Here is a 15,556-nt window from a genome sequence, read left to right on the forward strand (position 1 = left end):
CCAGCCAGCCAGCCAACCAGCCAGCCAGTCAGCCATCCAACCACCATCCATCCATCCACCATCCATGCATGGCTTGCTTACCATTGGACTGATTTTGTCCTCACTGACTATATGCTTCCATCGAGTGAATGCTTGTGACCTGCTGCTCAGAGCTTTGCTACAATGTCAATCCCACAGGCAGGTATTATTCCTGTTTTATAGATGGCAGGGTTTAGAGAGGCTGAATAGCTTGCCTCAGGTCACACAGCAAGTGGGGTTGGTTACATACTCAGGCCAGTCTGACTTCAAAGCCTGCTCTCCTAACCATTATGTTCTAGAGCTGCGCTCTCCAATATGGAGGAAACCAGCCACATGCGGCTATTTAAATTTAAGTTGAGTGACATGAACTAAGATTTAAAGTTCAGTTCTTCAGTTGCACTAGCTGTATTTCAGGTGCTCAGTGGCCACATGTGTCCCACCACTGAGCACCAGGCTTCTGCTTGGATGGTACAGATTCAGGACATTCCATCATCTCCCAATGTTCTATTGATTGGAAACTAGAGCTTGGAGTTTTCTCTCCTGAGTCTTAGTTTAGGTTTCTTACTTAAAAATTTAGGTTTCTAATCCACCTTTCTCCCTTTCACTTGCCCTTTCTCCATGGCACAAACAAGTGTGAAGGGAGGATACTTTCTTTATTTAGAAATGTGTAGAGTCTCCTTGTATATCTGTGCTTATCACCAACTGGCACTAATTTCTTGGAGGCAACATGGATTCATCTTCTTTCCAAATTTTCATCCCCCAGCTGTACTTGGCTTTTTTGGTAAGTAAACAGTGTTGGATGCTGTCCTTTTTTTCTTTCCATTTCAATATTTATTTAAAATATGTGATTCAGATCCTAGGATTATGGTAGGAAAGGGCCAATTTGGGAGACATGTCCTTTAATACAACATACAATGTTAAAAACACACTGAATACCAACATCTGTTTTCAACTTGTTTTTGCCAACACCCTTATGAAATCATCTTCCATAGCGTGGTGGATGAACAAAAACATAAGATTGGGGGCCACTAGGGAATCCTAGGTACTACTACTAATAATTGCTAACATTTATTGTGCACTGATGATCTCACTAAATCCTCATAATAACATTAAGGAGACAATATTGTTTCTATTTTTACAGATGAAGACAAGGCAGAGCATGTGCTGGGTAAACTGAAGGTTCCTAGGGCTGAAGCCCAGTCTGAGCGTAAGCCAAAGCTCTAATTCTCTGCACATGGTGCCTCTCAAAATCAAGCTTGTGGGTCAGGACAACATGGCTGGAGTGAATTTGATCATTCGTTCATTCATTCATACACTCATTCACTCACTCACTCACTTATTCATCCAGCCAACAGAAGTGCAGTGTGTGTCTCGCATGCAGGCAGCACTGTGGGAGGTACTGGGGAGAAAGACATGTCAGTACCTGCCTTCAAGGAACCATGGATTAGGAGACAATGTCTCCGCTGTTGCAGGTCAAAGTTATTACAGATAACTTTATAGTTATAAGTTATAAGTTATAACAGATAACTATTTATGGGGGTGAGATGTCAATGTATGGGCATAGGTTTTAATGCAAAAAATATTTGAATCAAAGCAGGGTCTACCAAATTTGGCTTTTCCATAAAAGCCAGAACTAAGGTAGTACTGGAGAAAGGTCACCTGACATATCCTTTCTGGGAGACTGTGAATCTGGCAGACACTTCCCCTACTCCCCACATGCTCTAGGCCTTACGATTCCCTGCCTTCCAGCCAACTTCCAGTATCCTGTGAGCCCTTTCTAGGAAGGCTGCTCTGCCCGAGTGCTCACTGGCATCTGGAATCAGCTCGTTGTCTTTTCTGGCTTCTAGAGGCTGCCCACATTGCTTGGTTTGTGGCTCCTTTCATTTTCAAAGCCAGTAAAGGCTGGGGGATTCTTCCTCATATCTCATCACTCTGACACGGTATCTTCTGCATTCCTCCTCCACTTTTAAGGACCTTTGGGTACAGTAGGCCCACCCCGATAATCCAGGATAATCTCTTTATTTTAAGGTCAGATGATTATCAACCTGAATTCCATCTGCAACCTGAATTCTCCTTGCCATATAAGGTAATATATTCCTAGGTCCAAGGGATTAGGATGTGGACATTTTGGGGAGGTCCTCACTCTGCCTACCAAACTGTGGTTCCCGCTCCCCTCTGCTAGGATGACTCCAAGAGGAATGTTCTACAGTAATGCCCAGCTCCCCAGGGCATTAAGCTCTAATCATCTACACGGTCTCTGGCTTGATAACACGCCCTTTATTTTCCCTACGTCATTTTCTTAGTGTTTCTGGGGTTACCTGCCAAATATGCTACCCATACTGAAATCCTTGCTTCACGGTCTACTCCTGGGGGAGCCAAGAGAATGGACAAGCCGGTGTCAATTTGTTTGTTTGTTTAATCTGCAAAATGGAGCCAACAATCCCTGATCCGCTCAGGTGTTTGAGAACTTCTGAAAGGAAGGAACAGAACATGGTTGGCCCTATCATGGAAGAAGAGGCCCCTGGGAAGAAGGTCTATGCTGAGACCAGGACCCAGAAAGACCTCAAGGGCAAACAACAGGTGGATATTGGATCCTGGAGCCTGGAGAGAGGGAAGCGTATGCTGCCAAGTTTGCCAGAAAGCATTACTGGTGAGCAGCTGACTGCGGGTGCTGGAAACCACAGAGAACACGGTCTCTCTTTTTCAAAGACTACATGTGTTGTCAACTCTGTTTTGCCTGTGTAGACTTAGTTCTGTGTAACTCTTTGGTGTTTCCCCTACAAGGAATAGCCTTTCTGCGGTCTTCAGCTGCCGAAGCCAGGTTTTACTTTCAGCCCTTACAAATGCATCTGATTATGCAACAATCAGACGTACCTGCTGAGCAGCTGGGCCCGAACAAGTTGTCAGCACAGGTTTCGCAAGCTGTTCCCCCAAACCCGTCCTGTAGAAAACCAAGTAGATGGTGTGAGACCCAAGTGGTCGCCGTTCCAGGAAGCCCTGGGATTTCTTTCTTTCTTTTTTTTTTTATAAAGATTTTATTTATTTATGTGACAGAGAGAGACACAGCGAGAGAGGGAACACAAGCAGGGGGAGTGGGAGAGGGAGAAACAGGCTTCCCGCTGAGCAGGGAGCCCGATGCGGGGCTCGATCCCAGGACCCTGGGATCATGACCTGAGCCGAAGGCAGACGCTTAACGACTGAGCCACCCAGGCGCCCCTGCCCTGGGATTTCTAACTGATGGTCTGGTCAGCATTTGTTTCTCAACTGTATCTTCCTTCCGTCCTTCCCTGAAGCTCCTTCTTCCTACTTCTGCCTTTATACTCGGCTGTTTTTGTGTTACAATGCATACATTAACCCTGCGTCATTTTCCACCAAGAGTCTGGAGCTCCTCAGAAGGGGGCTGCTTTGTCAGTCCAAAGATACAAACAGAGGGCAAGTGCTAACAGTCACATGTAATTTTACTTAGGAGTAAAATGAACGCTCTTTCAGTTTTGCATTTCTGAAGACAATTGAGCTCCATCCCTTTCAGAAGGATTTCTTTGTATTTAAATTATCAAAGGTTTGAAACTCACAAAAAGTCACTTTCATGGGATAACAATAGACGTTCTTCACTTGGCAGAACCAGTGACCACAGAGTAGTCTGCTCATGGTAGTGATTCTTAACAGGAAAAAAACCCAGTAATTTCTACAGCCCTGTAGAGTTTCACGAAATAGTTTCACATATATGATCTCATTGCACTATTTCAACAAATGTAATGATACAGGTATTTTTTTTTTTTTATCAAACCCATTTTACAGAAGGATGTACTTAAGGCTGAGCGGGGAACTGACTCTCTCAAAGGTCTCCAGCCCCTAAGAGGTCATTTTGTCGCAGATTGTATACTCTTTTTACTAACAGTGCTACTTCTTAGAGATTCCACCTAGTGTATATGTGTTTAAGGAGGGACGACAGGTACGGAGAGGGGGAAGGAGAACATGTCTGTGAGCTTACCTGGCAGGAGCAACTTCCGTTTCCTTCCATGCCTTCCGCACAACTGCCCCTACCGCTGCAGGGGAAGCTTGCGCCTCCCGGACACTCTAGGGAATCAGAGGGCTCAGATTCATTCATTCATGCCTGCACACAGCATTTTGCAAGGATGCACTGAGCATCTCCTAGGGGCCAGGTAGTGTGCTAGCTGCCAGGGATAAGAAATGATTAAAGACCCTGCCGACCTCACCCAGGGTTACGTGGGGAAGGCGAGTGAATCACAGTATAGTCAGGTGCTGTCCTAGAAGGCTTTGGACTGTCTACCGTTTCTTGAGCATTTGCTATACTTTACACTTTTTAATTTTTATACTTTATATTTTTCTAATTAAGTTATTCCCACTGAAATCCTGAGATGTTGTTATGGGTCCTGGTTAGCAGATGAAGAGACTGAAGTTCAGAGAGGCCATGTAACTTGCCCAAGGTTTCACACTTTATAATTTGCAAAGCTGGGACTTCAGTTCATCTCTCAGCATTACTCTATAGCTGGGCTTCTTCCGCAGTGCTGTGGAACAAAATGCCCCAGGGAGCCCAGAGAAGGGAGCTATTGAAGTGCCATGAGAAGTCTGGGAGATATCCTGAGGAGGAGTCATTCAAGCTGGGGTTTTAAAGGCTTGGTAGGAGAGTTTGTGTGAATGAGGCAGGATCAAATATTATCCCAAATTAAAGTTAGCAAGACAAATGCCTTCCACAAAATAGCGAATGATACGGAATTCTAGATAATAATAAAGGATGCACTCATATACTACTCAATGCAAGCCCCTGAAGTTAAGTCCTATTTTTAGCCCCATTTTCTAGATAAGGAAACGGAGGCACAGAAGAGTAGAGTGACTTGCCCAAAGCCATCCAGCTGGCCAGGGGTAATGAGGGACTCCCTCCTCCTCTACCAGAAGTGTCCACTTGTCGGACCTCCCTCCTCTCCTACCCCCATCGACAAAGATCCCCTGTGCCATATATCTTCCAAGAAATCAGCACCCATAGAAAATGAAAAACAGTTCTTGGAAAAAGAGATTTCTAATCACAGAGAGAACCAGTTCTCCCGAAGAGACCCCGACGGCTCATTTGAGTTACTAGGCTAGTTCTTTAAAAGAACATTTATACTTGTGGGTATGGGGAGGTGAGAGAGTCGAGTTCCACACCTGTGGATGGTGTTCTCTCTGGTTCCCCTCTTCCCTGCAGGCAGAATGTTGGTGACTTACAGAGTCTAGATGACACATTTTGAGTCTGTGGTCTTCCATCCCACAACAATGTTGGAGCCAGGGTTCAAACCCTGGCAGGTGCTCCAGAGTCTACCACACTTAAACACTGTTCATTGCTATGCTATATACTCATCATGCACTGCTGCAGCCCAGAGTCACAGCACAGATAACAGAAATGTTTATGAGGGAAGCAAAGGAGAAGACACACTGACATGTAGCTAATATTTATAAAGCACCTTGAAAACTAATATGTTAGTTTGGGCCGCTCTCATCAGCTGGGGCAGTGGCTACCTGAGACGCAATAGTGTCGTGAAAGAGTCCAGACTCCGCAATCAGCATCTCCTGGGTTTGAGCCCCAATACAACTCTTTGCTATCTGTCCCCTTTTGGGAAAATTAATGCATGGCTCTGAGATTCAGTTCAAGTGTCTTCCTGGCAGGTTGCAGTAGGGGCTGGAAATATTAGGTGCTCAATCAATGGTTGTTATTATTTAGAGTGGATACTCCTCATCCTCTCCAGTTTCTGTTCTTTCAGATTGTGCTATAATAGGTGAAAATAGGAAATGCATTATTAAGCATCTGTTTGAATCAGGACTCTGTAAGGTCCTGGGTGTACAAAGTGAGCACATAGACCTGGTTCCTTATTTCCATGGTCCTACCAGTCCAGTGGGGAGAAAGTCATGGATTAACAGACAATCAGATAAATACTGGTTTGCAAACTGGGATGAGGCTAATGGGAGAAGAGCTTTCCTCAATCCACTTACTGGAAGTTACCAATTAACCCCAAACAACCTAACCCTCAGTGGCCCAGTTGACTTAGATCTGGTCTCAATAGGGGGCAACAGTTGGATCATTAAAGAAGGGCCTTGTTAAAGATTGTGGTCTTTATCCTAAAAAGAGCAGTGAGACGTGGGGATGAAGAGGACGGAGAGGGCCTAATCAAGCAGGTATGAGGTACACACTTTGAAGTTCATCTGAAATCCAACTGAAACACTTGCATTAACAATGCTGAGCAAGGGGTGCTGATGAGAGGGTTTCCATAGATTGTTGACTATCCAATGGCTCTTCTTCTATTTCCTTTTGATATTAGGCCCTTCTTGGGCTGAGATGGTATTTTGGGAAGCAGGCTCACCTCTGGGCAGAACCAGGAAGATAGAGGGGTAACAGCTCTGCCACAGTTTCCCTCTTTTGGTCACTGTGTCTCTCTATATGACTAGGCGTGCAAGGTGCTCTCTGAGGGACTGGTAGCTTGTCTTGTGGGCTGCCTCAGAAGAACACAGGGCCTCCCCAGCCCTGGGACTAAGCAATCAGCACCACCTTGCAGAAATGCTCTCCCAGGCATTTTTATTCTGCAGGCAATGATGCCAGAATCCCAGTCTCCCATACTCGCATTCTGCTCGGTAGCTTGCTCCCTGAATTGGACCACCTCCTCTCCCATCTCCCATTTCTTTTGTCCATCCCACTACCCAGACATACGCTTCCCTCCACACCTTGCTTGTACCTTTCCCCCCATTCAAACATGCTCTCCTGGACCCTCCTCTGAGGCAGATATGACTCTTCCGTCCTCTGGGTGTCCCTTCTGCTCGGCCTTTGCCTTGTGATAACATATAGAGCAGAAAACAAGGCAAAGCCATCTACTAAGAATATAATTATAATTATAGGCCAAAGGCTGGTCACAGAAGAATTAGGGAGGATCTCCCATCCCAGTTCCCAAGAGTTGAGGCTATGTCTAAGAAGTCTGGGCCTCATTTTCCTTAGGACACAGTTAGCAAGCCCTTCTTTTAAAAAATTTAAGCAGGTGTTCTTCTGAAGGTGATTCACTGGACCAGCTGTTTCTAAGCACCTGGGGAAGGAGGTAGGGGAGGAGGGATTTTTACAAAGGCGGATTCCCGAGGTCCTTCTCCAGGTAGAGTCGCTATGAAAATTGTACCTCTCAGATGTGCACTGTGGGAGCATAATTTCCCTGTTAGCAACCATCCTGTTCATGAGGTCACACTTCCCACATCTATTTCTAGCCAGTGCCTGAGCATGGCAGGGATACCAGGATGGGTACCAGAGCAGGCCCATTCCTGCAAGATGGAGGACTCCTCTGTCGGGTGACTTTGGCTGGGGTGCTCCCCACCAGCTTTACCCAATGTTCTTAGAACTACACGTTAGTCTAAGACTTTTCCAATCTAACCTCCCTTGGTTCTCTTTCTTATTCAGGAGTCAGACCTGCATCTTTTTATCTGAGAAATTGAACTTGAACTTAAAATCCCTCCTACAAAGAAAACTCCATCCCACATGACTTCCCTGGTGCATATACCTCATATTTAAGGAAGAAATCATAGCAGTTACACAAAAGCTCTTCCGAGAAATTGAGGGAGAGAGAATACTTCCCAGCTCCTTCTATATGGAGAGCGTTCTTACTCTGATTCCCAAGCCTAACAAATACTTATAAGAAAAGGAAACTGCAGACCAGCATCTCTAATCAACATAGATACAAAAATTCTTTTAAAAATCTAAGGCAAAGATTAAAAAAATTCTAAAACAAATTTGTAGCCAACCGAATCCAATGATATACGAAACAGATAATACATCATGACAAGTGCAATAAAGTTAAGAAAAATACATAAAGTGCATACATATTGGAAAGGAAGAAATAAAATTGTCTCCATTCTTAGATAACATGATTGTCTACAGAGAAAAGTCAAAAGAATCCCCCAAAAGTTACTAGATCTAATACGTGAATATAATAAGTTCTCAGGATATAAGAGCAATATAAAAAAATCAATTGTATTTCTATAAACTAGTAAACAACTGGTAATTGAAATGAAAATATACCATTAAAAATAGTACCAAAAACCATGAAAAACTTAGGTATGAGCATAATAAAATTCGTGTAAAATCTGTAAGCTAAAACTGATTAAACATTGACAAACAAAATAAAAGAAGTTTTATATAAACAGAGAGATATATGTGGTTATGGGTTAAAAGATTCAATACTTTAAGATGTTACTTCTCTCTAAACTGACTTACAGATTCAATGTAATTGCAGTTAAAATTCTAGCAGGACTTCTTGGTAGATATTGGCAAACTGATTCTAAATTTTACATGGAAAAACAGAGAAACTAGAATAACTAAGATAATTTTGAAAATGACCAAGCTGGAGAATGTACGTTGCCAGTATTTCAAGACTTAGTGTGAAGCTATAGTAATCATGACAGGGTGGTATGGTGAAGGGATATACATACAGATCACTGGAGCAGAATAGAGAGTCCAGAAATAGACCTGCACATAGATGATGGTCAATAGATTTTCTACAACAGTCTAAAGGCAGTCCAATGGGGAGAGGATAGCCTTTTTAAGAAATGATGCTGGAATTATTAGGTATCTATATATAAAAAAAGAACCTTGATCTATACCTCAAATCATATACAAAAATTAACTCACCGTGGATACCTAAAATTATAGAGCTTCTAGAAGAAGATAAATAAAAGAAAATCTTTGTGATATTAGGGTAGGCAAAGATTTCTAGATATGATACAAAAAACACTATTTATCAAAGAAAAATCAACATATTTGTCCTCATCAAAATTAAAAACATTTGTTCATCAAAAGTTAGTGTAAGAGAGAGAAAAGACAAGCCACAGACTGTGAAGAAATATTTACAAAGCATGTATCACATAAAGGACTTGTATGTCAAACATTTAAAGAACTCTCAGTGTTCCAGAAACAATAACTTGAAAGATACATGAATAGCAAATAAGCACATGAAAAAATGCAAATTAAAATGACTGCAATGAATGCCACTGCACACAATGGCAAATTTTTTTAGAGTTCTGATTATATCAACTGCTAGCAAGGATGCCAAACAATTTGATCTCTCACACGTTGTTGGTAGGAATGAAAAAAAAAAAAAAACGATGCGTACACATCGGAAAACAGCTTGGCAGTTTCTTACAAAGTTAAACATACATTGGACAGGACTCCCACTTTTTTTTTTAAGATTTTATTTATTTATTTATTTGAGAGAGAGAGAGTGCGAGTGCAAGCACGAGCTGTGGGGGAGGCAAAAGGGGAGGGAAAGGGAGAGAATCTCAAGCAGACTCTCAGCTGAGCGTGGAGCCTGACCCAGAGCTCAATCTCATGATCCTGAGATCTGACTTGAGCTGAACCCAAGAGCCTAACTGACTGAGCCACCCAGGTGCCCCCAGGATTCCAACTGCTAGGTAGTTTTCCCCAGGTGAAATCAAATGTAGGTACACACAAAAATCTGTGCATGAATGTCCACAATGACTTTATTCTTAGTTGTACCAAACTGGAAACAAACCCAAACATCTTCCAGCTGGTGAATGGATTGATTGGTTGCTGCCACGTCACGGCACTCTATGAAGCATTAGAAAAGAATGAACTACAGACACATATAGCAACACAGACAAATCTCGAAGCATTATGCTAAGTGGAAGAAGCCAGACTCAAAAGGCACACACGGTATCATTCCAATCATATGACATGAAGGTAGAATTATAGGCACAGAAAACAGATCAGTGAATGCCAGGGGGTGGGAGATGGGGGGGCATGAGAGCAAAGGGAATTTGGGGGGGATGCAATAACTCTTTTCTAAGTTAACGGTGGGGGTGTTTACACAAAAGAGGCTTGTCAGAACTGATACAGCTGCACACTGAAAAGGGTGGGTTTACTGTACGGAAATTATAAATTAAGAATAAATGAGAACAATCCATTAGCTGAGCATGTGCCTTCCTGATAGGTTTGGGAAAGGTGGTCAGTGTCCTTGTCAATAATTAATGAAACATGACTTCTGGTTAGACCTCAGAGATGACCTTTTCTATAATTATACTGACCGGAAAGGAAAACAAAGCAAGACACTAGAATCGGGAAGGGCTATTTTTAAGCACATGGTAAGTCATTCAGCTTCTGACTTTCAATCTCTGAGCCTTTTTGTTCAAATACTTTAGTGCAGTTCCAGAACACCATTGTTCAGGAAGCATTTCTTCAGGGCCACCCTTTGGTAAACTGTTACTGAACACCTTCACGAGCCAGATGTTGGCCTTAAAAGGACCAACTTGACTTGTTTTTGTTTCCTTTTTGTGTTGTTCTTTTTATTATTATTATTATTATTAGCAGTCTAAACCTTGAGTGGAACGCCAAGGACATCACATGTGTTATCTTCACAACTATGAACTATTACTCTTTAGTCTATGAAGTGTTACAATCCCCATTTTACCTAAGAGGACACTGAGGCAGAGAGAGGACCATTAACAAGGTCACATGGCCATCAGACTGGGAGACAAGGATTCCACCCAGCTCTGTCTGATTTTAAAGGCTCAGAATTGTGCTTCTCTGTAGGGCTAGCTTAAAATTATTTTACAAGCCTTTCATTTAATTAAGTAATTAATTCAAGATTTGTTGAATGCCTACAATTATTTTCAAAGATGCTAATGTTTTCTCTTTGTATTTTCACAAGAAAGTGAAATGAGATTTAGCCTGAACAGAAAAGGGGCCTTCGTTCCTCTTGCTGTAGGCAGGAAGGGGCTGGTGAGTCCAGCTTCAGTGCTTTAGACTTATTTCTGAAGAGGTGTCCCAATGCATACTTCTCATTGAAATGAGTGGTCTGCTTTATTCAAGGGTCGTTGGGTATCTGCCTGGGGCTGTATTAAGGGTAAAGGCATCTACTGGTTGGGTCTTAATTTGCTGTCTTCTGGGAATCTTCCTGAGCCTCAACAGCACATATTCTGCAAGGGAGGGAAGTCTTTCTCTTAGCAGGTGCTTCATCCTGGCCCAGGCTTCTCTCTTGTGACCCAGTGGGCTAAAGGCCAAGGTGAATACTTACTGTTAATGGACTGAATGTCTGTGCCTCCCCAAATTCATATGCTAAAGTCCTAAGTTCTGACAAGATGGCATTTGGAGGTGGGGCTTTGGGGAGGTCATAAGGTTTAGATGAAATCATGAGGGTAGGGACCCCATGATGGGATTCATGTCCTTATAAGAAGAGAAAGAGGGACCAGAGTGAGTGTTCTCTCTCTCTCATATGGGGACACAGTGAGGAGGTGGTCATCTGTGAGCCAGGGAGAAGAGCCTCAACAGGAACTGAATCTGTAGCATCTTGATCTTGGACTTTCTAGCCCCCAGAACTGTGAGAAATAAATGTCTGTTGCTATGGTATTTGGTTATAGCAGCCCAAACAGACTGATGGCTTATCTTCCCCATATCCTTGAAAGGCAGGCCTTTGCTTTGAGGCATCCAGGTAACCCATGGGGTCCACAGAAGGGCAGACAATTGTGGGAAGAAAAATAGTTGATCTAAGGGGCCATAAGCTACATAAATAACGAGATGCACAAGAAAGCCCTCCCCAGGCTGCTGGCACTGTGACTTGGTTATCAGCTCTATGACAGATGGATAGAATTTGTCAAGCATTTACTATTGCTAAGCACTTTATATGCATGGTCTTATTCTCCCAACAACTGAGGAAGGCATGACTGTTGTTAACGTCATCATCATCATCATCATCCCCAGGTTATAGATAAGAAAACTGAGGCCCAGAGAAGTAAGTAACTTGCCCAAGATCACACGGTTGGCAAGTCTTAGAACGGACACTGCAATCAGGCTTGACTCAAGATTTTGAGTCCTTAACCACTAAGCCAGAGCATATACGATCAGTACCTTAGAATATAAAACCAAACCTAGACACACCCCCTGGACCACAAAAGATGGAAATGGTAACTGGCATATTCTGAATACCTGCCACCTTTCAGGAACATCCTAAGTACTCTGTAGGTACAAGCTCACTTAAACCTCAGCACAACCTTTGGATGTAGGCCTATTGGCATCATTATTTCCATTCTGTAAATGAGAAAACCGAGGCTGAAGGACAGGTTTACCAGATAGAATATAGGATGCCAGTTAAATTTGAATTGCAGATAAAACAATGAATACTTTTTAGAACAAGTATGCCCTAACTACTGTATGCATATTTGTTGTTTATTTGCAATTGATTTAACTGGGTGTCCTCTATTTGCTAAATCTGATAGCCCTACAAAGCGGGTCCCAGAACCAGAGCGTGGTGAAGGCTGGGGCAGGAGGCCAATGGGACTTCAGGGTCTGGTGCCATCTTACTGTAAAACCCCATGGCCTCTCAGCTAAAGGGTAGAACTAGGGGGAGCTCAGGTGTCATGGAATCGATTCCAGGCAGTGATGGGCATCTGGCTGCTGGTGGAAGCAAGTTTTCTAGAAGTAGGCTAGAGAGGGGCAGGTCGCCTTGCCAGCAGTTGACTTGGCAAAACCAGCAGTTATTTGGGGAAGCAGGGAAAAGTAGCGGGTTAGAGCCAGGACTATGCAGCAAGACAGGCTTGTCTCCTAGTCTGGCTGCCTTTGGGCAAGCTGCAAAACTCCTCAAAATCCCCAGGTCCTCTGCTGGGCTCTCAGGTATGATTATTTTTCCTCATCTGCTTTTGTGTCTCTTTCTTATATTAATCTGTGAGCCCCTTGGGCGCAGGCACTGGACCTATCAGATATGTGATTATGAGCAGCATAGAGTCGGTGCTCCATAAATGCTTGATTTTTTAGGAGTTGGCCAACCGCGGAAGGAACTTTGGGAAAAAGATAGCAGGAGTGTGGGGGCACAAAGAGTTCTCATTTTATGTCCTAAATTGAATGGTTTAAGTTTGAAATCTATGAAATGACTTGTTCAGTTTTTAGATAAAACTTTTAAAGCAAAAGTGTGAATTTTAGTCCTGCTTCTCAAATCACTTTCTATCACCTCAGACCCCCATTAAGAAGAAAGATGGTAAAATTGACGTTCTCAGCAACCGTGCTCGAAAAGATATTACAGAATTTGCTATCAGGGCACATTTCTGACGCATTGTGAGGCTCAAGTAGCTGATAAAGCGATTCCAGGTCATTATCCCATTTCCCTTTAGTTACTGCTACCCTGGTGGTCTCTTCTTGCATTGTGACTTTCCTCACGCAGGAGGCTTACCCGTTATAAGCTGTCAGCAAATCATCAGCCGTTCTGTTTCTTTAAAGGAAGATAATAAACTTCCCCTGCAGCAAGACGCCAAAGACCTCCTTGTAACTTTATCTCCCAGGGAACTCTAGAGGTGCCTGCTTCACGCTACCACCATTGTTGAAAAGTTTGGCTCACGGTGCTGGGCAGAGACTTTGTCTTGGTATTTCACTTAGAGTTTGGTTGAAATTGTCTCCCTGGGAAACCGATGTGAATTAGGTTCCTCAGGTGAACTCAGCTTTATTTCTCACTCAAAGCCAAGAGGAACATGCCTATAAGACCGGTTTCAAGTCCACAGAAGTCTGTTATTTGCGACCTGTGCAGTGAATGGCAAGAAACGTACAACAGGAAAGAAAGAGATCTGGAAACATAAATAATACGGTACAAAAAAAAAAAAATACATGTGCAGAATTTGATGACACCAACCTCAAAAAGAAGCATCAAGACCATTTCCCTTTGAAATAATCAGATTGTTTTGGCTGTGATCCAGGTTCTGTATAACCCCTTTGCCCACATTCTTTTTCCATTACTTTGAGTTGTTTGCAAAAATCAGTTAACATTTGTGGTGAAATCAAGAGAACTGGAATGCCCAAATTAAAAAAAAAATTGATTTCCTCTCAAGTAGGATATCGGTTTTTCAAATGTGATCATTTCAATGTTAAAAATATGTTTGTGTGCTAATTAGTAAAGACTGCTGTGTGCTGATCTGATAAAGCAGTATAATTTTTAATGAGGGAGAAGCGAATTAAATCTGGGGTAGAAACACCTTTTTATGTCAGGATGACATATTTTTTTTTCTCCAAGTGAGAATCCATGCTTTATTCTTAATTTTAGAAGATGATGAGCATTTTTTTTCTCATTGTGCTTTTTTTGTGTTTTCTGGTTTTTTTTTTTTTTAATTGATCAGAGTTATTTTCTAATTGGAATGAGGCATTTTTAAAACAATTTAAAAAGTAACCCAGGGGTATTGAGTATGAATGTATTTGTTGACGCACTGAAAAGGAATCGGATGCCACGCTGGCCTTGGAAAGAAGGCCATTCCAAAGCTTGTGGTTCATCAGAAAGACATATGGACACACGTCAGCAGCTCTGAAATGGCCTTATCCTTGCGGAAATGTAAAGCGATAGGCAAGATCTCACTTGTCATCACCACAAAATACGAGAGGTGAAATATACGGCTAAGTAGAACATTTATCTCTTTCCTGAGCAAAAGGAAGGAAGCCTTTGGAGACATTTGGTATGTTTGGAAGATGAAGATAAAGGGACACATCCTTTTGCTCCAACAAGAGGACAGTAGAAAGACCATCCAGCCCCTGCTTTTCACATACTTTGCTTCTCCGGCCTCAAAACCTAGCAGAAGGGAATGTGTGAGCCTTCAAAGAACCATACACACTGGATGGAAGACAGGAGCCTCGCCCCATTCGTGCATAGCATATTGCAATGGCATGAAGCCCATTGAAGATTTTGAATCCTGTCTGTCTGTTCATGTTTAAGAAGGGCTCAAAAGAGAATGTCACTTTATTTGGCTTTCACTGTCAGAGGTCTGTTTTGACTGTTGTTCACTCATTCATTTACTCCTAAAACATCATTAAAGTGTTTTTTCAGTGTCTCTCTGTCAAGTACTTTTCATCTACATGAATGTTTTAAAATCTGTGCTACAGTTTTGTAAAGTAAGACTTTGGACCCCCATCTGACAGCTAAGGAAGCTGAGGCATGGCAGCAAGTAAACTGCCCAATGATGGGACTAGAGTCAAGCCAAACGTGGGAGCAGGACTAGTGTCCTTTTGCTCTTTGAGCTGTGGACCGTCATTCCTGATGTTACACATACTGACTTTTGTTGCTGTATTTTGGACAAAACCTTTTCTTCTCTACAGGGGTCTGATCAATAACAGCATCAGATTAGTTTTCATGGGTTAGAAAAAGAAAAGCAAATCTAAAAGCTTTTGTATTATATCAGCATGTCTATAAGGACTCGATGTAATTGTGACCACATTTGGTGCTTAAAAAGTTCTTGAAATCTAGAAGGGTGGGTTAATCACTTGATTCCATTGTAACAAACTCAGAATCACACAGTGTTCACATGCTGGGGTGAAACTGAAAACAGAGAGGTTAATAGAGAGAAAGCCAGGATTTCCTGAATCCCAAACCTTGACCTTTCCAGCACAAGGAGCATAACCCAGGCATTGACTGGAAGGGTAAAGGGACTTGCCAATCAAAAGAGAAGTTAGAAAGACATTTGGAGGATCTCCCATTTCTTTCTTTTTTCTTTCTTTCTTTCTTTCTTTCTTTCTTTCTTTCTTTCTTTCTTTCTT

General features: G+C 42.5%; 1 protein-coding gene across 1 annotated transcript in view; it reads right to left on the reverse strand.

Moving 5' to 3' along the window:
* The window catches only part of STAB2 (stabilin 2), a 144,726-nt gene that overhangs the window by 121,004 nt on the left and 8,166 nt on the right, over window positions 1–15,556 (reverse strand). The window contains exons 4-5 of the mRNA XM_034987711.1: window positions 4,010–4,095; window positions 2,893–2,959 (exon numbers count right to left, since the gene is read on the reverse strand). Coding sequence (XP_034843602.1) covers window positions 2,893–2,959; window positions 4,010–4,095 — 153 coding nt within the window. The remainder of the gene's footprint in view (window positions 1–2,892; window positions 2,960–4,009; window positions 4,096–15,556) is intronic.

This window comes from Mirounga leonina, unplaced genomic scaffold (assembly GCF_011800145.1).
Source record: "Mirounga leonina isolate KUSES-001 unplaced genomic scaffold, KU_Mleo_1.0 Mir_418, whole genome shotgun sequence".
Classification (NCBI taxonomy): Eukaryota; Metazoa; Chordata; class Mammalia; order Carnivora; family Phocidae; genus Mirounga; species Mirounga leonina.